Below are 26790 nucleotides of genomic sequence, written 5' to 3' on the forward strand. Positions count from 1 at the left end.
CTGCTGTCGCGGCGCATTGTGGGACGGGAATGGCGGCGCTCAGTGAGCGCTGAGGCGGCTGCAGAACGGGCGTCGAGGAGGCGCGCGGCGGGGCTGGGGGGGCCGCGAGGTGAGAGGCCCGAGGGGACCCGCCGGGGGAGGGGAGGCCCGAGGCCGGGGGCGGGACCAGGCCGGGGGGGCCGTGAGTCGCCCCGTCACCCCCGCCTCGGGCGGGCGGGGCTTGGCGGGGTGTCAGCCGCTCGCCCCGGGCAGCCCTGGCGCCTGGCCGGTTAGCCGCGGGGCGCCGCGTCCTGGAGTCGCTCAGCGCCCCCAGCCGAGCCCGCGGGAGACCCCAGCCGAGCTTTCCGGGAGCCGAGCCCCCCCGTCCCGCCCCCCCGGTAGCAGTGAGCCCCTCCCCAGGAGCAGTGAGCCCCCCAGCCCCGCCCCTCCGGGAGCCCCCCTGCCCCGCCCCCCCAGGGGCCCCCTGCCCCGCCCCTCCGGGAGCCCCCCTGCCCCGCCCCTCCGGGAGCCCCCTGCCCTGCCCCCCCAGGAGCAGTGAGCCCCCCGGGAGCCGAGCCCCTTGCTAGTCCCACTGTAAATCAGCCAGCACTTGAGAGGACTTATCATAAAACAAAAATAGGTTTATTCGAGGACGCGTAGAGATTCTGCTAAGAACAAGAGAGCAATGGAAACGGCCCTACGAAACAAAGCCATAACCTGCAAGCTAGAGCCAATACAGTACTTACCTTTCTTCTCTAATGAAGTGGGTTCCCCCCAGAGATTGGTTTGTTGCAGGGCTGGCTGGCCTCGTGAGAACAGGGATGCAATCTTCCATGAAACACTCCCAGTCAAGAAGAATGCCTCCAGACTGTGGTTTCTCTATTCATAGAGAGGGTGGTCCTTCGTTATAATGTTGCTTTTTACCTTCAAGTGGTTTTGATGGTTTTCTGTTATCTTTGGTTTTCCATTGACTAGGGTGACCAGATGTCCTGATTTTATAGGGACAGTCCCGATTTTGGGGGCTTTGTCTTGAATAGGCACCTATTACCCCCCACCCCCGTCCCGATTTTTTACACTTGCTGTCTGGTCACCCTACCATTGACTGATATGGGATGGGGCAAGTGAGGGCAGCTGAACCTTGCATTACATTAGTGGGCCATCACTGAGGCATAAGATTTCCTGGTGACTGTCTTTTACTCCAAGACCATAGGGTGAAGTTTTCAATAATGCTACATTATTCCTTAACTGTTACACATAGATGCATGTCTTAGGCTATGTCTACACTACCACTTACAGCAAAATGTATGTTGCTCAGGGGTGTGAATATGCCACCCCATGGGTGACATAAATTACACCAGCATAAGTGCTAGTGTGCACAGCCGCTCCTGGGGGGGGGGGGTTAATTATGTCGACAGGAGAGCTGTGCCACTGTAACTCTCTAGTGTTAACATAGCCTAAGTGATTATCAATAAATTAATACCTTGAAAGTGTGTAATTGGTGTACGCTGTGTTATTGTAGCTAGCTGTGTTGGTCCCAGGATATGGGAGAGACAAGGAGGGTGAGGTAATATCTTTTATCAGACCAACTTTTGTTGGTGAGAAAGACCAGCTTTTGAGCTACATAGAGCTCTTCAGGTCTGGGAAGGGTACTCTGAGGCCTTGTCTACACTGCCACTTTACAGCGCTGCAACTTTCTCGCTCGAGGGTGTGAAAAACACCCCCCGGAGCACTGCAAGTTTCAGCGCTGTAACGTGGCAGTGTACACAGCCCCGTTACGTTACCGCGGCAGCGCTTCAACATTGCTAGTAAAGACGTACCCTGAGTGTACAGCTAGCATAAATAGTTACGTTGTATGAGACCATTCTAAGCGAAGTGGCCTGTTAACACCTTTGCAGTAACCCAGGAGCCCCCTCTTCTGGCCTTCAAACAACCCCCAATCTCATGAAGCTCATCATCAGTCGGCTCCCCACAGACACACCAACTAAGGCCTTGTCTACACTTTACAGTGCTGCAACTTTCTTGTTTGGGGGTGTGAAAAAATACACCCCTGAGCGCTGCAAGTTTCAGCACTGTAAAGTGGCAATGTAGACAGTGCACCAGCGCTGGGAACTGCTCCCCTCGTGGAGGTGCTGCAACTACACAGCCGCTGGGGAAGACATACCCTCAGAGTGGCATCAGACCCTGCCACAACAGCACATGCAAAACCTGCAGACATCAGTACCACTCACAACACACCTTCCAAGAGCCATGGTCCTACACATGCTTGCCCCGACATATGGGGTACCAAATGCCCCAAGAAAAACTATGTGGGTGAAGCAAGGCAATCACCATGCTCTCGAATGAACTCACAGAAAAATAACAGACAAAACCAGCAATACCGATCATGGGAGAGCATGTTTCACAAAACAGTCGCTCCATATCTTACCTCTCAGTCCTAATCCTCAAAGGAAACCTGCACAATGCCTTCAAAAGACGAGCCTGGGGCTTAAATTCATAACTGCATGACATCAAAAATCAGGGTCTTAATATAAGATCCTGGCTTTATGGCGTATTACAACAGTTTGTAACCCGCTAACACCTCCACCCCCTTTTTTGGGGTCCTGTTACTGCAATGGGCCATGTTAATGGGCCACTTCCCCTTGAATGGTCTTTTACCATGTGTTAACTACTTATGTTAAACAATCTGTGACACTCTGAGCACCTTTCCCAGACATGAAGAAGCTCTCTGTGTCTAGAAAGCTTGTCTCTCACCAGCAGAAGTTGGTCCAATCAGATATTACCTCACCCACTTGTCTCTGTATTAGTTGTAGTGAGTTTGTTAGGTCTGAAACAGGAGTTGCTTATAAAGATCAGTGAAGCTTTTGCCTGTTTGCTGTATCACAGGGGCCTGAGGGTCCCTCAGGGTGTTGCTTGTGCCCAGGAGAGCCAAGCCTGGGAGTGAGGTGGGGGCCTGGGCTGAGCTTGTGGGCTCAAGACACTGAGCCAATAGCTTGGGCTGGGCAGAGCAGTAAGGCTAGGGTGGTGGGCAGTGAGTGGGTCCAGCTGGGCCCCACGAACCTCTTGTTCACTGGGGCCAGGGTGCTGTGTGGGGAGATTTGTGCTGCATCTGGGGCAGGGGCAGGCAGAGGTTTTGAACGGAGCATGCCAAACGAGCACTGTTCTTTATCCCTCACAGTACAAGAGCGAGGCATGTGCAGTGACATTGCACGTTTAAAACTGATCAAAGGAAATATGCTTTAGCCTATGTATAATTAGCTTCTGGAACTCATGGCCACAAGATATCACCAAGGCCAGTATTTTGGTAGCGTTCAATAAAGGACTGGCATCTGTATCATGAATGAGAATATCCAGTTTTGCATTAGGATAAAAAGAGGGGTACAATTCCTTCTCTTTTAGGGCATAAAGCACCTGTCTAATTTATGGGGTTTTTCTGATGGGCAAGTTATTCCATAACTACACGCTCAACGTTTCGTGCACCTTTTCTCTGAAGCTGCTGGTGGCACAGGCCATGTCTGAGACAGGAGCCTGGACTAGATGGGCCAGCCTTGTGTTCCTAAAGGATTGTTTTGTACAGAGAATGTTTTAGGATGCCAGAAGGAGGTCAGGTTATCCAGACATCAAGCTTAGAAAGGATGTGGAGCAGGATGGGGAAGGCTGATGTTTTTTTCTAAGAATGTGGGAGGGGCCTTTTTTCTAGTAGTCAAAAGGGCTTTTACCCATGAGGTGATCTATTGCTGAGATGAACTCTCTGGGGATTTGGCTTTTGAAAGGAGACCTGGCTCCTAAGTGTCAGCCTGACAGTGTAAACGTTCCCAGTGTAGTGTCTTGGGGCTTTGAACTTCTTCAGCACTGATCCAGAAATGATTGATTCTTCTTCCCTTCAAGGGAAATTGGAACTCTGAGCTCCTCCCTCATGTCTCCTGGGGAAGTGAGAGGCTTGCTGTTTTGGGGGAAGAGTAGTGCAGGGGGCCCCATGTATGCCCCCTTCCTCTGCTCTTGTTGGTTAATCAGAAGCCCAACCCCATGAGTCTCAACAACCTTGTCTCCTCATACCAGTGCCTGATTGTTTCCTTTCAGAGAGCCCCAGGGAAGAGACAGCTTGGGCCACAAGATCCTAGCGATGGAGGATGTCCCTGAGGACACTTCGATGCACCGGCTGGAAGGAGCTGATCTGGAGACACAGGTTGGAGGCTTGATCATCAAGAAGAAAAGTGCCTGCAGCGAGCAGCATGTCTTCAAAGCTCCAGCCCCCCGCACCTCACTGCTGGGGTTGGACTTGCTGGCCGCACAGAAACGCCGGGAGCGAGAGGAGAAGGAAGACGCAGAGGACAAGAAGAAGTCCAAAGTCTCCTCCTACAAAGACTGGGAGGAGGCCAAAGATGACTTGGGAGGCTCTGAGGAGGAGGGGAGCGACAGGGCCAGCAGGAGCAGCCGGCAGGACAGGTGAAGGCCCTGACACTTGGTGTGAGGGGAGTTTAGGGCCTCGTCCATCCCTTGGGTGGCTGCCGTGTCCTCATTTTCAGGAAGGGCCTTGGAGTGAGTGCCTGAAGGCAACTGGGCTGATTCATGGAGCTAGTTGTTCTGGATCCAGGGCACATAGGACGGAAACTGTGGGCCCCAAGTGCCTGGGGAGAGGAGAGACTGAGGATTTCTCTGAGCTGGGAGCTGTTGGAGGGCTGAACTCTGCTAGTCAGAGTGAGGGCTCATGCATGGGGATGAGGTCTGGAGGCTTCCCCGGGTGAAGGGCCTTGGGTGGAGACAAGTCTGGTTGCCACATACATATCTCGGAGAAGGAGCCAGGTGTTCCTTGGGCAAGACCTTGTCCCAGCCCCCTTGCTTTTGGGGGTGGGAGTGTTTCCTCCTGGCTCTTGGTAGCCTTTTGTCTCAGCTACTGAGGCTTGTGCTGTCGCCTTGGGGTGGAGGGTAGGAACAGGAGCAAGGGGAACTTGCAGGCAGGCTGCCAGGCTCAGCTCCTTGGCACAGGTTCCAGTTGCACACTCCTTGCCAGGCTCACGTGTGACGTGTCAGGGAGTAGTGGGGGCTGCAGGCAGAGTCACAGCACGTTCCTGACCCTGTCGAACTGCCCTTTGCCCCTCAGGCATTACCGCTCTGCCCACGTGGAGACGCCATCCCACACAGGGGGCGTCAGCGAGGAGTTCTGGGAGCGCAGCCGGCAGCGGGAGCGGGAACGGCGAGAGCACGGCGTCTACGCTTCTTCCAAGGAGGAGAAGGAGCACAAGCGGGGGCGCAATAGAGAGCGGGACCACGACCGCAAACGGGACCGAGGTAACTGTCCTGGAGACCTTCGTGGTTGCTAACACAGGCTCTGGGACCCTGGCTTTGGCTGCTCCGAATCCCAGGGCATGGTCCTGAATCTGGGATGTGGTGGGCTCTGGAGGCTGTTCCCACCCTGGAGGTCTGACCTGGTACTCTGTTTGCAGAGGAGCGGGACAGGAGCCGTCATAGCAGCAGCCGGTCAGAGAAGGATGGCTCGTCAGAGAGGGGCAGCAGCAGGAGGGGCGAACCAGAGAGCCCCAGACACCGACCTAAGGGTAGGAGCAGCTGCCCTTCCTCCAGTGCTCTTCCACAGGAGCTGGCGGGAGGCCTGCACTCCTCTTGAGGGGCTCTGGATCCTTCCCAAGGGGAGAGCTGAGTGAAAGTCCCCGGCTGAAGAGACGCAGGACTAGTGAACTGCCTCATATCTACAACCTTCCCTGGGAGTGGGACTGGGGTGATCTTTGAGCCTGTGCCTGTCCCCCGGGAGCAGGTCTGTGTGGCTGGTATGGGGAGCTATGGCAGCTATTCCCCTGGGGGCATGTCTCCTTAGACGATCTGGGTCGGCCCATAGAAAGCCCAGGGTGAGTCTGTAGATGTGTAAGTGGGCCCCCTTGCTCTGCTCCCTGTTGGAAGGTCCCAGGCCTTGGCTGCAGCTGGGCAGGGGCCTAGGCTGGCTCAGCAGGAGACCTCAATCCCAGTTTCCTTTCCCCAGATGCAGCCACGCCATCTCGCTCGAGCTGGGAGGAAGAGGACAGCGGCTATGGCAGCTCCCGGCGCTCGCAGTGGGAGTCGCCCTCCCCGACGCCTTCCTATAGGGACTCCGAGCGCGACCGCAGCCATCGAGCATCCTCCGCTCGTGATGCAGACAGGAGGGACCGGGACAGGTAGTGGGGTGGAGGGGCGGGGTCTAGCGGGGCTGAGGGGTAGCTGGAGGGGGCTGCGCTCCCTGGTAATGCTGCAAGGGTGGCGGTCTAAGTTGCCTCTAAGCTCTGCGGCTGCGTGGCCACGCAGCTGCCTATTAAGCCCTGCGCAGGGGCTCAGGGCTGCAGCGGGGAGAGGCGCCTCCCCCCACCGGATCTGGCACCGAGCTGCCACGGCGGGGAGAGGCGCCCCTCCTCGCCGGCCTCAGTGTGGACCGTCCCTGGACTTGCCGCAGCCGGGGGAGAGGAGCCCTTCCCCCGGCCCAGTCCCACCCGAACTGCCATGGCCAGGGAGAGATGCTTCTCCCCCGTCCCGGAGCTGCTGCGGTGAGAGAGGGCTGGGAGGAGTCCTCTCTCCACACCGCAGCCCCGGGGCAGCCTGCACCCCAACCCCCTCATCTCTGGCCCCACCCCAGAGTCCACACACCCCTGCACATCAACCCTCTGCCCCAGCCCTGAGCCCCCTCCCGAACCCCTTATCCCCAGCCCCACCCCAGATCCTTCACCCAAAGCCAGACCCCTCATCCTAACCCTCTGCCCCAGCCCTGGCCCCCTCCCACACTCTGAACCCCTCGGCCCCACCCCACCACATGAATTTTGTTATGTGTCACACATCACCTCCATATTGGTGCACATATCAAAATTCATTCCGCACGTGGACGTAAAAAATGAGAGGGAACACTGGGGTGGTATGTCGCTGGTGAGTTGTAGGTTGCAGCTCCCCTCCAGCGGATCCATGAGGCTGGTCAGTCATTCCTGTCCTGCTGCTGTCTTTGCAGGTCAGTGAAGAACAAGTACCCGGATGAGACACCATTGCCCACCCCTTCCTACAAATACAATGAATGGGCTGATGACCGGAGGCACCTGGGCGCCACGCCACGGCTTTCCAGGGGCAAAGGTGAGGCAGATTTGAGACCAGACTGCCTAGCCCCTTCTCCATCACTGAGAATAACACAGGGGCTGGCTTCCTCCTGGCTGAGAAGCAGGGGGCGAGGGCTGGTGAGGGCCTGCACTGACCAGGTTGTTCCTTTCTCCAGGGAGGCGTGAAGATGCAGAAGAGGGTATTTCCTTTGAGACAGAGGAGGAGCGGCAGCAGTGGGAGGACGACCAACGGGTAAGAGCCTCTTGGGCGCAGGGCCGTCCTTAGGCATACGCAGAATATGCAGCTGCGTAGGGCACCATGTAATTAAGGGGAACCAGATTTTGAGGTGCCCTAGGCAGCTGCATGCTGCATGTGGCGCTGGATCCAGTGGCAAGCCCCATACCCCGGCCAGGCCCCCGCTCCGCCCCTGCCCCCATTCGACCCCTTTCCCCAAGCCCTCTCTCCTACTCCGCCCTGCGGAAATGGCAGGAGGGGTCTTCTGGACCTTGACTTGTTGGGATGAGGCCGGCGGAGCAGAACGCACCCAGCCTGGGTCTGAGGCGCACCAAGGCAGACAGAACTGCGTCGGGGTCTGTAGGGCCCCAGTGGGTCTGGGGGAGGAGGCTCAGCAGGATGTGGGCGGTTGGTCTGGGGTTGCTGTACATGGATGCTTTGGTGATGGGGCAGGGTCCCTGTGTGTGTGGGGTCGGGGAGGAGGGAGACCCATTATGGGCTAAGGGATGGGATCCCTTGGGGGTTGGTGGGCTCAGTGCAGGGTCCCTGTGTTGGGGGCTGGAGGGTGAGGCTCAGTGTGGGAGCCCATGGATGCAGGGGGTCCGTTTGTGGAGATTGGACGCTCAGTTCCCAAAATGCTGCCCGAACACTTTTCTGGATCCTGTTCTGAGCTGTTGGCTCCCCCAAGTGGTGAGACTGAGTATGGCTGCGCTCCATTGCAGACAAAGCCCCCCAGCTAGTGTTAGCTTGGGGCAGCCCCTCCTCCGAGCAGGTCCTGAATGTCAGGGCAGTTCCCCTCTGGGACTGTGGTAGCAGGCTGAGTGCACAGCCCTCCCGAGCCCTCTGTCTCTGGCCATTCTCACCCTGCCTTCCCCATCTCTCTCCTTCCCACCTCCATGCCTGCCCCCGTCTTTCAGCAAGCTGACCGGGACTGGTACATGATGGATGAGGGTTACGACGAGTTCCACAACCCCTTGGCCTACTCGTCTGAGGAGTATGTGAAGAAGCGGGAGCAGCACTTGCACAAGCAGAAGCAGAAGCGCATCTCTGCACAGCGGAGGCAGATCAATGAGGTAAGAGCGCAAGGGGGGCCAGGCCACTCTGAACGTTCAGGGAACTTTCCGTCTCGGGATTCCCATATTACTGGGGGGTGAGGCGTGGGGACGACAGGTCCTGCAGATCAGGAGGGTGGAGGGAATAGAAGGTGACTTTGGGATGGCCTAGCATGGGTGAGGGACAAGAAAGAAGCTTCTGGCTTTGGGGAGCCATGCCCCATCGCTTTGGTGTTGTCCCCACCTCCACCCCCCGGTGTGGGGATGGACAGTGGGAGCTGTGGCCCTGCCCTGAGTCTGGGTGTCCCAGTGCTCCAGATGTACATGGTGTGGAGGGCCCCTAGGTACTGTCACTTGGAGGTTGGGGTTAGAACTAGAGTGATGGGTCCCCTGCCCACTGCAAGCACACCCAACTCCGGAGGGAATTCTGTGGCAAAAAATTAAAAATTCTGTGCACAATATTTTAAAATTCTGCAAATTTTGTCAAAAAATAAATGTGGAGGCTCCAGTTGGCAGTGGGGAGCACGGGCGACTGGCTGCACAGAGGTGGGAGATCACCTTGCAGCCCCCCTTTGCCCCTCTGGGACAAGCACTCGGCAGTGAGGCTGCACTGAATCCTGACACAGCACAAGAGCAGGACCTGCCGCAGAGATCGCTCCCTGGGGGAGGGTTGCAGCGTGATCTCTCACCTCCGTCATTTTTCTGCGGGGAAGCAAAGAAATCTGTGCGGGACATGAATTCTGCGCCCATCCAGGGGTGCTGAATTCTCCCGGGAGTAACACCCGGATGCTGCCTCAGCACACTGGCTAGTGGTGTATCCAGACTCCCTGCAACGTCCTGAGCTTTGGAGTGATCCAGAGGTAGTATGCCTGTCATACAGCACCCAGTGATGAGGGCCTCCTCCCAGGGCATCAGTTCTACAGCCCAGCCTGCCTCCCTGGTAGCCAGTGGTATCCTCACAACAACTGTAATGTTACCCCAGCCTCTGGCTTCCCCCTCCCCATGGGGCCCCTGGTTATCGCCTCTCCCTTGTGCTGTGCGCACTGACGCCATTATCTCCTCCTTAGTGATCTCTCAGCTGGGCAGGGCAGATGGAGTGCTGCTAATCTTCCCTCCAATCAGCCTGCCAGCTTCTCCGTCACTTCTGTGGCTTGTCCTTTGAATGGGATCCAGCTTGCTGTTAGTGTGGTGACCAGATCTGAACACTGCATTGCCAGTGCCATCTTTCTAGCCCTACCTGAAGGGGGCGCTCCCCTCTCTGTTTGTGGGCCAGAGACCTTTGCATATGCAGCCCCAAAGCCACTCTTTGTATATGGGTTGCATGGCAGTCGGACCTGGTTTCCATCCCACAACCCTCTTCCCGGGGAGTCTCTGCTAGCGTTTCTCCCAAGGCAACTGGCCTGGCTGAGCCCCATGTCCCCAGCTCACCGGGTACTCGTATCTGTCATCAGCCTAAAGTTCACTATGCCCAGACCAATGGCTGGCCCTGCAGCCCCTCCACATCACTATCTTACTGTCCTGGAGCTCCTCTGTGACTCTCTGACAGTAGGATAGCTATACAAGTGCTCTTTGTAGGTGAGTATGGGGGATGCCCTATTGTGCTTCCCTGCAGCTTAGATGTGAGGAATCTCTTCTCCATCTGTGAGTGTGGCAGCTGATGAGGGAAGCTAGGGTATTGCGCCCTCCTCACAAGCAGGAGTGGGGTCTGTGACGCTGCTGCCTGTGGTTCTCCTTCAGGACAATGAGCGCTGGGAGACCAATCGCATGTTGACAAGCGGGGTGGTCCATCGGCTAGAGGTGGATGAGGACTTTGAGGAAGATAACGCAGCCAAAGTGCACCTGCTGGTGCACAACTTGGTGCCCCCATTCTTGGATGGGAGGATCGTCTTCACCAAGCAGGTAGGGGCTCTGCTGGGGGAGAGCCACTGGGCCACTGCAAGGAAGCTCAGGCCTTGTCTACACTACAAAGTTTTGTCTGCAAAAGTTATGCCTCTTTAAGTAAAACTGCTGTTGTATGTCCACACTAGCTCCTTGTGTCAGCAGAGCGCAGACACACTAACAGCTCTTTCATGGACACACAGCCGTGCACTGTGGTAGCAATCCCATGGTGCAGCTGGCTGCGGGGTGCTTTGGGAAGGGTTTGCAATGCCTCATGCATTAGGTACATTGTCACATGATGCAGGTTTCTCAATCCCATCCTTCCAGGGGCATCCTACTAGATTGTCAGCCGCTTTTTCAACTGAAGCATGTTGGGGAAGGAGAGGAGAGTGGTGTGTCTGGGGCGGGGGAGACAGCAGGCTGAGCGACCTATGCCGAGGGGGGGAGGGGGTCAGCCCCCTCTGCTCAGCACAGGAGTCTCTCCTAAAGCATCCGAAGAAGTGGGCTGTAGTCCACGAAAGCTTATGCTCTAATAAATTTGTTAGTCTCTAAGGTGCCACAAGTACTCCTGTTCTTCTTTTTGCGGATACAGACTAACACGGCTGCTACTCTGAAACATCTCCTAAAGCAGCCAACTCTGCCTGCCCGTGATTCCCTCCCAGTTCTCCCGCAGCATCCTGAGCAGCTCTGTGAGCTCTCCATGCTGAGGAATCTCAAAGCTGTCTGTCCCCCAAGTGCAGGGCGGAACAGGAGCATTCCACGCTAATGATTTGCTTTTTGTTCCCCAAATAGCTGGGCTGTCAGATACTTCCCAGAGCTTTGAAAGGGGAGGGGCGCATGCCTGCAGGCGGCAGGGATCAAAACAGGCATTTGGGGATACTGGTGGAAGCCAGTTATGTTGACAAAACAAACAGCAGTGTCTATACTGATGCTTTGTCCCTTTAAGTTTGAGCAAGAACTTTATGCCTCTGGTTGTGGTTCTCTTTTGTCACAAAAGAGCGGAGTTTTGCCACCAAAAGTAGCTTTGTGGTGCGTACACCTCCCCTGTTTTGTTGGCAAAAGCTGCCTTTTGCCGACAAAACTTTGTAGTGTAGACAAGGCCTCAGTCAGTACTGATTTGGAACCTCTCCCTCTCTTGCCCCTCCAGCCAGAGCCAGTCATCCCGGTCAAGGATGCCACTTCGGATTTGGCGATCATCGCCCGCAAAGGCAGCCAGCTGGTGCGCAAACACAGGGAACAGAAGGAACGCAAGAAGGTAGGCGCCGGGCATGGCTGCTGTCTCCTGGGGGTAGTGATCTGTGCCTAGGAGCCCCAGTCTTGGACCAGACCCCCACTGTGCTGGGTGCTGCACAAACACAGAACCAAAAGATGGTCCCTGCCCCAGCGAGCTGAATGTGAGACAAACGATGGGCTATAAACAGGCTAGTGGGGGAATCCAAGGAAACCCTGAGACAGCTGGTCTGCATGATAGGCTCTGCTCTCCGCACACCAGCAGCCTAGCCACTGTCCAGTTATTTGTAGGCATCATGACAAAGGAGGGGGCAAGATTGCATTTGTCAAGGCCCGAGATACAATCAAGACACCCGACGAGGAGAGCCAGGCCGAGAGTTTCAGCTGTGTGGATGGATAAGAAGGGCTGTACGTTAGAGATTTTATGCCAAGAGAACCTGCACCGTTTAGACATAGCCCAGAGGTGAGGACCTGGAGAGAGGTACAAGTCGAAGATGACTCCCAGGTGACAGGCCTGAATGTCAGGCAGGATGGTAGTGTTGTTCACAGTGATTGAGAAAGAAGGCAGTAGTAGGAGCTCCGTTTTAGCCGTGTAGAGCTTGAACTGATAGCTAGACACCCATGAGGAGATGTCAGCGAGACAGGCCCAGACTTTAGCCTGGACCAGTGGTTCCCAAACTGGGGTTCAAGCAGATCAAAGCAAGCACATCTATCATACTGAGGAGATTTAAACTTCAAGACTCCTTATAAGAAATGGAAAGGGAGGTGGATATCTTGTGCTGTTTTTAAAAATAAATAGGCAGCTAGTATTGTTTTTAAAATTACTATGAAAAACAAGTTTAAGCTTTGTTGTAATGTGCGTTGTTTGCCTGGACTGCTCAAGACCTGAATGCTTGTGTAGGAGGAACTCTTTGAGTTGGCTTCTTAAATCCCTTCCTGCTGTTTCACATCTGACACTCCTTGATGAAACATAGGAGCCTTGTCTTACAACAGGCTTATTCAAAGTGATACAAGCTACGAAAATGAGATCTTGGAAGAGTTTTGTATCTTCATAATGTAATGATAAATAATAATTAATAATAAATAGTGTGTAATAAGCATGTCATAAAAACAAATTTTATATTTCCAAGATCACTGCTTTTATAATTTATACTCAGGTAAAGGAGAAAATCTCTGGAAATATTCATTTTTAGGAGGGGGTTCACGAGACTTGACATTTTAGTGAAGGGGGTTCACAGGTTGTTAAAGTTTGGGAACCACTGGCCTGGACAGAAAGAGATGGGTCTGGGGTTGAGAGGTAGCTCTGTGAGACATCTCATAGAGATGATAGTTGATGCAAATGAGATACCCAGAGAGGGGAGAAGGGGCCACAGAGCCTCATGGAACCCCCATGGAAAGCTGGAGACAGGATGAGGAGAATTCTCTGAAGAACATGCTGATGGAGTGGTTAGAGTGTTAGGGAAAGAACTAGGAGAGAACAGAGTCATGGGAGCCAATGGAGGACAAGATTTCAAGAAGAGCATGGTGTCAGCAGCTGACAGGTCAAGGAGGATGAGGATGGAGGATTGGCTCTGAGATTTGTTTAGGAAGAGGTCATTAGAGACTTTGCTGAGAGGGTTTCAGTGGCGTGCAAAGGGCAGAAGCTGAGTTGTCGAGGATCTAGGATGGAATTGGAGGAGAGGAACTCCAGACAGTGATTGTAGACAGCGTGGTCAATGAGCTTAGAGAGGAAAGGGAGATGAGGCGGTGGTTGGAGTTAAGGGACGTGGGGTAAAGGGTGGGTTTTTAAGATGTAAGTGACTACAGCGTGCTTATGTTGGAAGGGGGAAAGAGCCAGAGGAGAGCGAGAAGTTAAGCAGAAGAATAAGGGAAAGGATGGAGAGTGGGTGCGAGGAAGATCGGGAGATGGGACGGGGTCAGTAGAATTAGAGAAGGAGAGCAGACGAGAAACTTGAGAAACTTCTGCGTCTGTGAATGGGGGGAGGAGTGGGAAGGGAAGGTTAGCTGAAGAGGGGAAGATCATATATTGTATTTTGCCAGTTTTTCTCTTGAGAGAAAAGGGGGATGGAAGGAGGAATTGAGGAGCAAGTCAGGTGGTGAAAAGGCGGCTGGCATTGTGGGTGCGGGATTCAGTTCAGCTGGAGAAGTAGAGTTGTTCATCTAGGAAGATGGCAGAATGGAAGGAGGAGATTATGCATTTGTAATGGAGGGAATCAGCCCAGCCATGGAATTTCCACCCAAGACGCCCTGCAGCACGAGAGTCAGAATGGCAGAAGTGGCATTGTGGCTGATCCATTGCTGGGAGGTGGCAGGGTAGATCTTGTGACTGGGGAGAGGGACAAGAGAATTGAGAAAGGAGGAGAATGAATCGTGGAGACACTCAGGAAGGATGTCCATGGAAGAGAGGGAGGAGAGGGCTGAGAGCAGACAAGAAGTCAGTGCTGATGGACTGGAAATCATGGAAAGACTGAGTAACAGTCTGAGGTGGGACTGATGGGTGATGCTGGGAAGAAACCAGGTGAGGGTCAGAGAGTGGGGACCTCAACAACCAGAGAGAGCAGTGCTTGTTGGAGACCAGATCAAGGGAATGATCCTTTTGATGAGTAGGAGAGTTGAACCAGGGTTGTAGGGCAAATAAAAAGGTAAAGGCTGGCGGGGACTCAGCCTCCTGTTGCTGGGTTCCTCCCCCACCCCCTGCAACGAAGGAGACCCCTGTGTCCATGGGAATTGCATTAATAGATTCTAAAGGCAGAAGGGACCCCTGTGATTTTAGTCTGACCTCCTAGAATCATAGAATGTCAGGGTTGGAAGGGACCTCAGGAGGTATCTAGTCCAACCCCCTGCTCAAAGCAGGACCAATTCCCAGACAGATTTTTACCCCAGTTCCCTAAATGGCCCCCTCAAGGATTGAACTCACAACCCTGGGTTTAGCGGGCCAATGCTCAAACCACTGAGCTATCCCTCCCGTCCTGTATAACGCCAGCTGTAGAACTTCCTTGAAATAATTCTGTTTTGAACTAGATCAGGGATTCTTAAACTTCATTGCACCGCGACCCCTTTCTGACAACAAAAATTACTATGTGACCCCGGGAGGGGGAACCAAAGCCTGAGCCTGCCCTGGGCAGCTGGGCCAGAGCCCAAGCCCCACCACCCCAGGTGTGTGTGTTGGGGGGCAAAGCCATAGCCCAAGGGCCTGTAACCCTGAGCCCCTCCATCAAGGGCTGAAGTCCTCAGGCTTGGGCTTTGGCCCTGGTGGGGGGGCTTGGGCTTTGGCGCTGGGCCCCAGCAAGTCTAAAGCCAGCCCTGGCGATCCTATTAAAATGGGGTTGTGACCTACTTTGGGGTCCTGACCCACAGTTTGAGAACCGCAGAACTAGACCATAGCTTTTAGGAAAACATCCAATCTTAATTTAAAAATTGCCAGTGATGTAGAATTCACTACAGCCCTTGATAAATTGTTCCATTTTTTAATCCTCACTGGTAAAAAATTTATGTCTTACTTCCAGTCTGAATTTGTCTAGCTTCAACTTCCGACCATTGGATCATGTTATACCTTTCTCTGCAAGATTGAAGAGCCTGTTATCAAATATTTTTCCCCATGTGATCAAATCACTTCTTTATACTTCTCTCTGTTAAGCTAGATGGAGCTCCTTGAATCTATCACTGTAAGGCAGGTTTTCCAATCCTTTAATCAGTCTCATTGTGCTTCTCTGAATCCGCTCCAATTTATCAACATCCTTCTTGAACTGTGGACACCAGAACTGGACACAGTATTTCAGTAATGGTCACAGAAGTGCCAAATACAGAAGTAATATAATCTCCCTTCTATTGAATATTCCCGTTCATACATCCCAGGATCACATTAACCCTTTTGGCCACAGCGTCACAGTGGGAGCTCATTCAGCAGGTTATCCACCATGACCCCAAGTCCTTTTCAGAGTCAGTGCAACAAGGATAGAGTCCCCCCTCCTGTAAGTGCGTTCTGTGTTCCTAGGTGGATTGCCGTATGTTGGGCGTATTGAAACACACTTTGTTTGCTGTGCCGTTTACCAAGCAGTCGAGAGTGCTCTGTATTAGTGACTTGTCCTCATCATTATTTACCACTCCCCAGATCTTTGTGTTCTCTGCAAATGTTACCAGTGAGTTTGTTTTCTTCCAGGTAGGTCCTTGATTAAAGATGTTAAATAGCGTAGGGCCAAGAACCGATCCCTATGGGACCACACAAGAAAGGCAACCACTCAGTGCTTTCCTGTTTACAGTTACATTTTGAGACTTGTCATTTAGCCAGTGTTTCAGCCATTTAATGTGTACCATGGTGATTCTGTGTATTAGTTTTTTAATCAAAATGTTGTGTAGGACCCAGTCAAATGCCTTACAGAAGTCTAAGAATAATCTGTATTCTTTCTGTGGCCTCCCGCTGTGTAGGGCGTCTGCCAGGTTCTGGCATTTATTTCAGCCTTGTGCTAGTCTGTTCAAGCTGAAATTATGGACTTTGCTCCTTTCTCCAGTGTTCTGTGTAATGTTTCTATAGGTCGCTGTCTTTTTCTCCATATCATCACTTGGTGAAAGTCATGTTGGTGGCATCGTTAAAGTGTGTCCTAAATATTTCCGTCGTCGTCGTCTTAGCATATTTGATGCTTTAGACTGGTTTGCAGTTCTTTCCAATGGTCTTTGAAGATCTTCTGCAGACATTTCCTTTGGAATGAGATGATCTTAACAATTTCTGTTGTAGATTGCCTTGTCTCTGCTCCATAAAGGAGGACAGACATGATGTCAGTGTTAAAAATTCAGATTTTTATGTCAGTACCAATCAGCTGCTCTTCCAAATCTTTTTAGAGTTATGAAAGTTGTTGCTACTTTTGATAGTCGCTGCTTGACAGCTAGCATGCGTCAGCATCATTGCACATCTCGCTCTGTCCGCTCTGATGGTTACTCTGGGGACATTGATAGCTATGTACTTTGTCTCCCTCTTGTTGATGAACAAACCAACTTGTTTTTGCTGTGTCTGCCAAAAGCTGGACGGTGCTTTGTTTGTCCATAAAATTCTTCAGTTTCTTTCTGCGGTTACTTTCCTCATGACATAATCAATGACCAGTGCAAACAGTAGTGAACATATGAACATAAGAGCGGCCAGACTGGGTCAGACCAAAGGTCCCTCTAGCCCAGTATCCTGTCTTCTGACAGTGGCCAATGCCAGGTGCCCCAGAGGGAATGAACAGAACAGGGAATCATCAAGTGATCCATCCCCTGTCGCCCATCCTTTTACTTTGTTCTTTAGCCATGGTGGCTCTTATTTGGTTCTCTTACTGTGTTTTTTAATTTGGGGGATACATTTAAGTTGAGCCTCTATTATGATGTCTTTAAAAAGTTTCCATGCAGCTTTCAGGGATTTCACTTTTGGTGCTGTACCTTTTAAGTTCTGTTTAACTAACTTCCTCATTTTTGTGTAGTTCCCTTTTCTGAAATTAAATGCCACAGTTTTGGGCTCCTGTGATGTTTTCCCCACCACAGGGGTGTTAAATTTAATAATATTGTGCTCACTATTACCGAGCGGTTCAGCTATATTTACCTCTTAGACCAGATCCTGTGCTCCACTTAGGAGTAAATCAAGAATTGCCTCTCCTCTGGTGGGTTCCAGGACTAGCTGCTCCAAGAAGCAGTCATTTACAGTGTCAAGAAACTTTATCTCTGCATCCCGTCCTGAGGTGACATGTACCCAGTCAATATGGGGATAGTTGAAATCCCCCTTTATTGAGTTTTTTATTTTTATAGCCCCTCTAATCTCACTGAACATCTCACAGTCACTATAACCATCTTGGTCAGGCGGTCGGTAATATATCCCTACTGCTATATTCTTATTATTCGAGCATGGAATTACTATCTATAGAGATTCTATGGTATAGTCTGGTTCATTTAAGATTTTTACTTCATTTGATTTTATGCTTTCTTTCACATATAGTGCCACTCCCCAGCCAGCATGACTGTTCTGTCCTTCCGATATATTTTGTACCCTGGTATTACTGTGTCCCATTGATTATCCTCATTCCACCACGTTTCTGTGATGCCTATTCGATCAGTGGTTTCAGAGTAGCAGCTGTGTTAGTCTGTATCCGCAAAAAGAGGTTCTCAATGTTCTCATTTAATACGAGGCCCTCTAGTTCACCCATCTTATTATTTAGACTTCTAGCATTGGTATAGAAGCACTTTTAAAACTTGTCACTTTTTAGCTGTCTCCATTACGTGATGTAATTGAATGGGACTTTTTTTCATTTGACTGTTTCTCATCAGATCCTACCTGTATTTTATCATCTTCCATCCTCTCCTCCTTAGTAGGATATAGACAATCTCCATCAGTAGATCCTCCCCAAGGGATGTCTCTGTCCAAACCATGTGCTCCTCTGGACCTGTCCGCTTTCCCCCAGCCCTTAGTTTAAAAACTGTTCTACGACCTTTTTAATTTTAAGTGCCAGCAATCTGGTTCCGTTTTGGTTTAGGTGTTCCTGTATAGGCTCCCCCTTTCACAAAAGTTTCCCCAGTTCCTAATAAATCTAAACCCCTCCTCTCTACACCATCAACTCATCCATGTATTGAGACCCTGCAGTTCTGCCTGTCTAACTGGCCCTGCGCGTGGAACTGGAAGCATTTCAGAGAATGCTACTGTGGAGGTCCTGGGCTTCAATCTCTTACCTAGCAGCCTAAATTTGGCCTCCAGGACCTCTCTCCTATCCCTCCCTATGTCATTGGTACCTACATGTACCATGACCACCGGCTCCTCCCCAGCACTACACATAAGTCTGTCTAGATGTATCAAGTGGGGACATGGAACACCCTTACGTTATTCAGTTGTCACTGCAAATCATTGGCTGATGTTGTCACCATCTCTGACAGCAAATTCTAATAATAAGAATAATACATCAAGACCACAGTTTCCAACCAAATTTGTAATCTCATGAATTTGATATCAGGTTAGTTTGACAGGATCTATTTCCCACAAACCCAGGTTGATTGGCATTAATTGCATTACTCTCCTTTAATTCTATTAATGGAGTCCTATATCAGCTTCTACATTATCTTGCCCAGGATCAACGTCAGGCTGACAGGCCTATCTTTCCCCGGGTCGTCCTATTCACCTTTTCTAAATATTGGCACGATATACGCTTTTTTCCAGTCTTATGGAACTTCCCCAGTGTTCCAAGAGTAACAGCCCAGCAGGTCCGTGACCATCTCTTTTAAAACTCTGGACCTGCAAGTTATCTGGACCTGCTGATTGTAAAATGTCCTAACTGTAGTAGGTGCAGTTTAACATCTGCCATATTACTAATGGAGTGAAAAGTGTTGCATCAGCATATGATATGACTGGTGACATGACTACATTGTCGTTTTTTTCCCTAAATATAGAACAGCAATATTTATTGAACTTGTCTACCTTTTCTGCATTGTTAACAAAACTACCTTTTCTATCCAGTAATGGACTGTGTTGTTGGGATCTTTTTTGTTCTTAATTTACTTTAAAAGGCTTCCTTATTGTCCTTAACTCTGCTGGCCTTAGAATTCTCCTTGTGTCCTTTTGCTTCCCTTACCATTTTTCTATAGTTCCTACCTTATGATTTATATTCATAGAATCAAGAGGTCATGTAGTCCAGTTCCTTGCACTCATGGCAGGACTAAGTTATTATCTAGCCCATCCCTGACAGGTGTTTGTCCAACCTGCTCTTAAAAATCCCCAATGATGGAGATTCCACAATCTCCCTAGGCAATTTATTCCAGTGTTCAACCACCCTGACAGTTAGGAACTTTTTCCTAATGTCCAAACTAAATCTCCCTTGCTGCAAGTTAAGCCCATTGCTGCTTGCCCTAGCCTCAGAGGTTAAGAACAATTTTTCTCCTTCTCCTTGTAACAACCTTTTATGTACTTGAAAACTGTTATCATGTCTCCTCTCAGTCTTCTCTTCTCCAGACTAAACAAACCTGTTTTTTTCAGTCTTCCCTCAGAGGTCATGTTTTCAAGACCTTTAATAATTTTTATCAGAGGGGTAGCCGTGTTAGTCTGAATCTGTAAAAAGCAACAGAGGGTCCTGTGGCACCTTTGAGACTAACAGAAGTATTGGGAGCATAAGCTTTCGTGGGTAAGAACCTCACTTCTTCACTTGCATCTGAAGAAGTGAGGTTCTTACCCACGAAAGCTTATGCTCCCAGTACTTCTGTTAGTCTCAAAGGTGCCACAGGACCCTCTGTTGCTCTTCTCTGGACTTTCTCCAATTTGTCCATATCTTTCCTGAAATGTGGCGCCCAGAACAGGACACACTACTCCAGTTGAGGCCTAATCAGCGTGGAGTAGTGTGGAAGAATTACTTCTCCTGTCTTGCTTACAACACTCCTGATAATACATCCCAGAAGGATGTTCACTTTTAGTTGTTTTGCAACAGTGTTACACTGTTGACTCATATTTAGCTTGTGATTCACTATGACCCCCAGATCCCTTTCCGCAGTACTCCTTCCTACGCGGTCATTTCCCATTTTGTATGTGTGCAACTGATTGTTCCTTCCTGAGTGGAGTACTTTGCATTTGACCTTATTGAATTTCATTCTTTGAACATCTTCTTTCTTCCATTTGTTTATATCTGTATATAAAAAAATATTTATTTTTCATAGCTGCATTCACTTTCCCTCTAAGCTAGGTTGTTTTTTTAACCAGTGCAGCTTTCTCTTGATTGTGGCTTTTTGGGCCTCTAGAGTGAATTAGAGAGGATCCCATTGTTACTCTGTGTTCATGAAGGAGATGTTGAGGGTTTGAGTCAAGATCTAGTGGCTGGAAGATGAAGATGGACAGATTCAGTCTAGAAATAAGGCATGAATTGTTAGTAGTGAGAGGAATTAACTGTAGGAACAATTTTCCAAGGGATGTGGTGGATTCCCCAGTGCTTGAAATCTTTAAATCAAGATTGGTGTCTGTCTAAAAACAGTTCTGCTCTAGCTCACCCAGCTTGATGCTGCAGGAGTCGTGGGTGAGGTTCCAGATTAGATGGTCACAATGGGCCCTTCTGGCCATCTATGAATGTCCCACCTGGGATGTGACTGCAGAGGGTCGGGCTCTTTTTTCCTCTGCTCTTGGCACTGCTGGTGGTGAGCTGGCACTTTGTTCTCTGCCTTTCAGGCTCAGCACAAGCACTGGGAGCTGGCTGGCACCAAACTGGGAGACATTATGGGCATCAAGAAAGAGGAGGAGCCAGACCAGACTCTGACAGAAGATGGCAAGGTGGATTACAGGTAGGAGTCTGCTTGGTGGGGTTCTGAGCCTGGGACTCGGGTAAGGTCCATGGAGTCACGCACTCAGGGGCTGCTGTGTCCCCCCAGGACAGAGCAGAAGTTTGCTGATCACATGAAGGAGAAGAGTGAGGCCAGCAGCGAGTTTGCTAAGAAGAAGTCGATTGTGGAGCAGAGGCAGTATCTGCCCATCTTTGCTGTGCAGCAGGAGCTGCTCACCATCATCAGGTACCGCTGCTAGCCCCTCCCTCCCGGGCAGCTTCTCTTAGGCAGAGAGGCGAAGCCGAATGGGCCGTCGACTCCTGTACGGCTCCTGGATGGAGCCAATAACTTGTCTGACTGAAGCATCTTCCAGAGAGGCCTCCAGCCTTGACTGGAAGGCATCAGGAGATGGGGACCTTGCTGCCTTCCCCTGCTTTCCCCCCACCCCCCAGGCAGGTCTCTGCACCGGGGGGTCCCTTGGCTGCGGGAACGGGCTGCACAGCTCGTGCGCTGGGGCAGGGACTGAAGCCTGCTGCTGAGCGACCTGTCTGCTCTTCCCTAGGGATAACAGCATTGTCATTGTGGTGGGGGAGACTGGAAGTGGCAAGACCACCCAGCTGACTCAGTACCTGCATGAGGATGGCTACACCGACTACGGCATGATCGGCTGCACCCAGCCCCGCAGAGTGGCTGCCATGTCGGTAGCCAAGCGGGTCAGCGAGGAGATGGGCGTGAGCCTGGGAGAAGAGGTGAGTCTGGCCAGGCCCTGGGGTAGCCCTGCTGACTTGCTGGCGAGGTGCAGGTGCTGACTTCTCCGCTTTCCAGGTGGGCTATGCCATCCGCTTTGAGGACTGCACGTCAGAGAACACAGTCATCAAGTACATGACGGATGGGATTCTGCTGCGGGAGTCCCTGCGTGAGGCCGACCTGGACCATTACAGCGCCATCATCATGGACGAGGCACATGAGCGCTCGCTCAACACGGACGTGCTCTTCGGCCTGCTGCGGGAGGTTGGTGCACCCGAGGGTGGGACGGGCCATGGGATGGGGTAGGGGCAGCAGAGGGCACAGGCCAGAGCCTGGCTGCTGGTAGCATGGATTGGATGCCCTGCTGGGACTTGGGGAGGGAAGGGTAGGGAGATGGAGGCTCTGGGGCAGGGGCAGTGAGCCGTGCCCCTCGCAGAGAGGGGAGGCAGTCAGTACAGTACCCTGCCCTCCGGCTGCCCTCGCAGTGTGTGTGTGGGGGGGAGGAGTGGCCTGGGCCCTGCCCCCTGCTGCCCACGCAGTGTTGGGTGTTTGGGGGGGTATGGTCAGCCCAGTGCCTGCCTGGGCCCTGCCCCGCTTGCAGTGTGTGTGTGGGGGGAGTGGCGACCTGGGCCCTGCCCCCCTCGCAGTGTCGGGGGTGGGGGGAAGAGTGGCCTGGGTCCTGAAACTGCTGCATTGTGTGTGTGTGTGTGTGTGCGTGCGCGTGTGCGTGCGCGTGCGCGTGTGCGTTCAGCCCAGTGCCTGCCTGGGCCCTGTCTCCTGCTGCCCTTACAGTCTGTCTCTCCAGGTGGTGGCGCGGCGCGCGGACCTGAAGCTCATCGTCACCTCGGCCACCATGGATGCAGAGAAGTTTGCCTCCTTCTTTGGGAACGTTCCCATCTTCCACATTCCTGGCCGCACCTTCCCTGTGGATGTCCTGTTCAGCAAGGTGCCCAGGGGGGTCTGGGCAGGGCTGGCCGCGCAGGGGCGGAGGTGGATGTGCTGTGTGATGGGTCCTGTGCATGGGGGGGATTTGGGCTGTGGGCAGCTAGGCCCCACTCGAACTGCTCTCTGCCTTTCAGACCCCGCAGGAGGACTACGTGGAGGCTGCGGTGAAGCAGGCCCTGCAGGTGCATCTGTCTGGAGCCCCTGGAGACATCCTCATCTTCATGCCAGGCCAGGAGGACATCGAGGTGACCTCAATGTGCCTGTAACGCAAGCCCCCCCCCCCCCCCCCCCAATCCCTCCCCGGGACCTGGCGGCACTAGGCCTCCCCCCTCCCCCCGGTCCCTTGTGCCTTTTCTTGCTTTCACTCCCCCCTGTCCCCAGGTGGCCTCGGAGCAGATCGTGGAGCATCTGGAGGAACTGGAAAAGGCCCCAGCTCTGGCTGTGCTGCCCATCTACTCTCAGCTGCCCTCTGACCTGCAGGCCAAGATCTTCCAGAAGGTAGCACCTGGCAGGGTCTGCTGGGGGGAGGGAGCAGCGGCTGGGCCTGCTGCGGGGGCACCTGATGTCTGACTGGGCAGAAGGTAAAAGCCAGGGACCCACCGCTCCCCGGGGGGCGCTGATCCTGGCACTCCTTGTCTGCATCCCTGGGGGGCACTGTCCGTCGGGAGCGGGGGGCTGCCAGCCCCTCAGGGCGCTGACACCTGGTGTGTTGTAGGCTCCGGACGGTGTCAGGAAATGCATCGTCGCCACCAACATTGCGGAGACCTCGCTGACTGTGGACGGCATCATGTTTGTCATTGACTCCGGCTACTGCAAGCTGAAGGTGAGGCGAGGGCCGGTGGCGGATCCCTGCTCCCCGGAGCTGCTGGGTAGCCACCTTTTGGGCCCTGCCCGGCACCTCCCACCCTGTCTGACTGCTCCTTGCCTGCCCCGCCAGGTCTTCAACCCCCGCATAGGGATGGACGCCCTGCAGATCTACCCCATCAGCCAAGCCAACGCCAACCAGAGGTCGGGTCGCGCTGGCCGGACGGGCCCAGGTCAGTGCTTCAGGTAGGCGCCTCGCCGCAGCATTAACCCCTTGGGTGCTGAGCTGTGGACACAGCAGCTGCTTCCCCTCAGTTGGCTTGACTCTAGCTGCTCTGTGGGAAGGGTCCTGGAGCTCAGGCGAGTGTGAACTGTGTGCACACCCCAAAGTGCCCCACCTTGGAGGGGGTGCTCCCATGTCAGGGGTGTCCCGACTGCACCACAGGGAGCAGCAGGTGCAGAGCCAGGTGCCTCGGCCCCCTCGGCTGCAGCGATGGCGTCTCCTTGTGCACCCAGCCTCTCCTGCACTGTTGCTGGGGGTGTGTGCAGGGTCCACTCCCTGCCCCAAAGCAGGGCAAGCTGGAGCTGCAGCTCCTGCGCCCGGGATCCCTGCTCTAGAGAACTCCCCGCTCGCCGTGGTGGGGCAGGAGGCTCTGAGCTCGGAGGAAGCGGCGCTATCTGAGGGGCTGGCTGGGCAGGAGGGAATGGCGCTCACGGCATCGGTTCCCCAGGCTCTACACCCAGAGTGCCTACAAGAATGAGCTGCTGACCACCACGGTGCCCGAGATCCAGCGCACCAACCTGGCCAACGTGGTGCTGCTGCTCAAGTCTCTGGGCGTGCAGGACCTGCTGCAGTTCCACTTCATGGACCCGCCCCCCGAGGACAACATGCTGAACTCCATGTACCAGCTGTGGATTTTGGGAGCCATGGACAACACGGGTAAGGAGGGAGGGGAGCGCTGGGGGATTCGGGGAGGGGGGTTCGGGGAGGGGGGAGTAGGGGGTGCTGGGAGCTTGCCTTGCTACCGGCTCCTGTGTTGCTCTGGCAGGTGGCCTGACCTCAACGGGGCGCCTGATGGTGGAGTTCCCGCTGGACCCGGCGCTCTCCAAGATGCTCATTGTCTCCTGTGACATGGGCTGCAGCTCCGAGATCCTGCTCATCGTCTCCATGCTCTCTGTGCCTGCCATCTTCTACCGGCCCAAGGTGCGTGCTGCTGCCCCTCCTCTCCTCGGGTGCGGGCTGGGGGGTGGGGGGCATCCCTCCCCTCCCCTCCAGCCCTAACCCTGCACCCCCTGCTCCCACCTAGGGCCGGGAGGAAGAGAGCGACCAGGTGCGGGAGAAGTTTGCTGTGCCGGAGAGCGATCACCTGACCTACCTGAACGTTTACCTGCAGTGGAAAAACAACAGCTACTCCATGCTGTGGTGTAACCAGCACTTCATCCACGCCAAGGCCATGAGGAAGGTGGGGCCGTGCTGGGAGGCAGGGCCTGGAGGGGGCAGAGGGTGGGGCCTCTGAAGTGGGGCAGGCCTCTGACAGTCATGTGCTGTTGCAGGTGCGGGAGGTGCGTGCCCAGTTGAAGGACATCATGGTGCAGCAGCGCATGAGCCTGGCGTCCTGCGGCTCAGACTGGGACATCGTCAGGAAGTGCATCTGTGCCGCCTACTTCCACCAGGCTGCCAAGCTGAAGGTGAAGTCGGGCGTGCAGGGTGCAGGCCGCGGGAGGGGCAGGGTGCAGGCCGCGGGAGGGGCGGGGTGCTGCCCGGGGCTGTGCTAACCCGGCTCTTTCCACAGGGCATCGGGGAGTATGTGAACATCCGCACTGGCATGCCCTGCCACCTGCACCCCACCAGCTCTCTCTTTGGCATGGGCTACACTCCAGACTACATTGTGTATCACGAGCTGGTCATGACCACCAAGGTGAGCGGGCCGAGCCCTCCCTGCTGGTGGGTGGGATGTTCTCAGAGGGGGGGTTTGGGGCCGTGCCCTCCCTGCTGGTGGGCGGGATGTTCTCAGATGGGGGGTTTGGGGCCGTGCCCTCCCTGCTGGTGGGCGGGATATTCTCGGGGTGTGTGTGTGTTTGTGTGTGTGAGGTGGGGGTGGGAGGGTTGGGGCCGTGCCCTCCCTGCTGGTGGGCGGGATGTTCTCGGGGGGGAGGGGGTGTGTGTGTTGGGGCCTGGCCCTCCCCAGGAGCTCTACCTTCCATCATGCGGGTTAGTGCTGGGCTGAGGGGGCTGTTGGGGCCACAGGAGGAAGGCAGTGCCGTGTGGCAGTGGTGCCTGGGAAGGGGAGGGTGGGACCCGTGGCCTGCCCTTGCCCTTGCCCTTTCTCCCCCCAGGAGTACATGCAGTGTGTCACGTCCGTGGATGGAGAGTGGCTAGCGGAGCTGGGCCCCATGTTCTACAGCATCAAGCATGCAGGGAAGTCGCGCCAGGTAAGGCTTCTCCCAGCTGCCAGGGGTGCAGGCCAATAGCTCTGCAAAGGGGGTGGGGGGAACTTCCCATGGGGCAACCTCCATGGAGACTGGGCTTTGTCCACAGCCAAGCTGATGCCGCCTGCTTTGTGCCCAGCTACGCCCACGCACCGGCAGGCCCGGGGAGCTGCGCAGGGCACCCAGCTAGGCAGGATTGGATGTAGGCTGCAGCCTATGCCATGGGCCTCTCCCCTTCCCAGCTCTGAGCCGCTCGGCCGCTGCACTCAGAGCTCTTGCCCTTGCTGCCACTGCAGGAGAACCGCCGTCGGGCCAAGGAGGAGGTGTCGGCCATGGAGGAGGAGATGGCTCTGGCTGAGGAGCAGCTGCGAGCACGCCGGGAAGAGCAGGAGCGCCGCAACCCCCTGGGCAGCGTGAGGTGGGTGCTGGGCATGGCAGCAGGGGCTGTCCCCAAAGGGCCGCGGCATGGGGCTGCCTGTGGCATGTTCTCTTCTGCAGGGGGATAACGACTGCTGTGAGTTGCGCCCGGGGGGCGGGGAGCAGGTCTAGCACTGGGGCTTCTGCCCTAGCCGGCAGGGTTCTAGGCCCTCCGGCCCCGTGGCTAACGGCCCTTGCTCTCCCTCGCAGGTCTTTGAAGATCTATACTCCGGGGCGAAAGGAGCAGGGGGAGCCCATGACGCCGCGCCGCACTCCTGCCCGCTTCGGCCTGTGAGCAGGCGCTTCCCTGGAGCTGATGGATTCCTTGCGGGGAGCTGTCCCCACTGTGTGTAAATGTGACTCTGGGGTGCTGGGGCCCTGCCCTGCCCTGCCACCTGCACACACCTTGGCACTGTTTGCTACAGAGGAGAAATAATTTTATTTGTATAAATGTTGGTGGCCTCCAGCCCTTGCTTTGTCCTGCTGCCTTTCGTGGAGCTGGGCCGGGGGCAGGGCCCCTTGCAGGTGCGAACACGACTGGAGCCAAGGCTGTGTGAGCGTGAAGCAGCCCCAAGCTGTTGGGCACCGATGTGTGAGGCCCAGCTCCCACGCGCCTGGCACGGCTCTGGCCTGGATCAGCTGCCCCTGCGTCACAGGGCTCTACGAGAGGGGCTGGTGCAAGTTTCCCAGCGCGCCGCCAGCGTAGACAGTGCACACCTGCCTGCAGCCTCGCGGGGAGGTGAATGACCTACGCTGGGGGAGAACCCTG

The 26790-nt window shown here is 54.1% G+C and overlaps 1 protein-coding gene across 1 annotated transcript; it reads left to right on the plus strand.

The window, feature by feature from the left end:
* On the plus strand, positions 1 to 26487 carry DHX38 (DEAH-box helicase 38). The gene is made up of 27 exons (XM_054048898.1): positions 1 to 109; positions 4057 to 4422; positions 5078 to 5265; positions 5421 to 5531; positions 5969 to 6140; positions 6956 to 7074; positions 7214 to 7290; positions 8190 to 8345; positions 10062 to 10223; positions 11350 to 11457; positions 20587 to 20699; positions 20787 to 20924; positions 21241 to 21427; positions 21504 to 21689; positions 22231 to 22371; positions 22505 to 22615; positions 22752 to 22868; positions 23086 to 23193; positions 23308 to 23420; positions 23906 to 24114; positions 24224 to 24378; positions 24482 to 24637; positions 24729 to 24863; positions 24968 to 25093; positions 25512 to 25607; positions 25901 to 26022; positions 26232 to 26487. The coding sequence occupies exons 2-27, from the start codon at positions 4100 to 4102 to the stop codon at positions 26314 to 26316; spliced, it is 3714 nt and encodes a 1237-aa protein (XP_053904873.1). The 5' UTR covers positions 1 to 109; positions 4057 to 4099; the 3' UTR covers positions 26317 to 26487.
* The last annotated feature ends 303 nt before the right edge of the window (positions 26488 to 26790 follow it).

Source organism: Malaclemys terrapin, chromosome 14 (assembly GCF_027887155.1).
Source record: "Malaclemys terrapin pileata isolate rMalTer1 chromosome 14, rMalTer1.hap1, whole genome shotgun sequence".
Lineage (NCBI taxonomy): Eukaryota > Metazoa > Chordata > Testudines > Emydidae > Malaclemys > Malaclemys terrapin.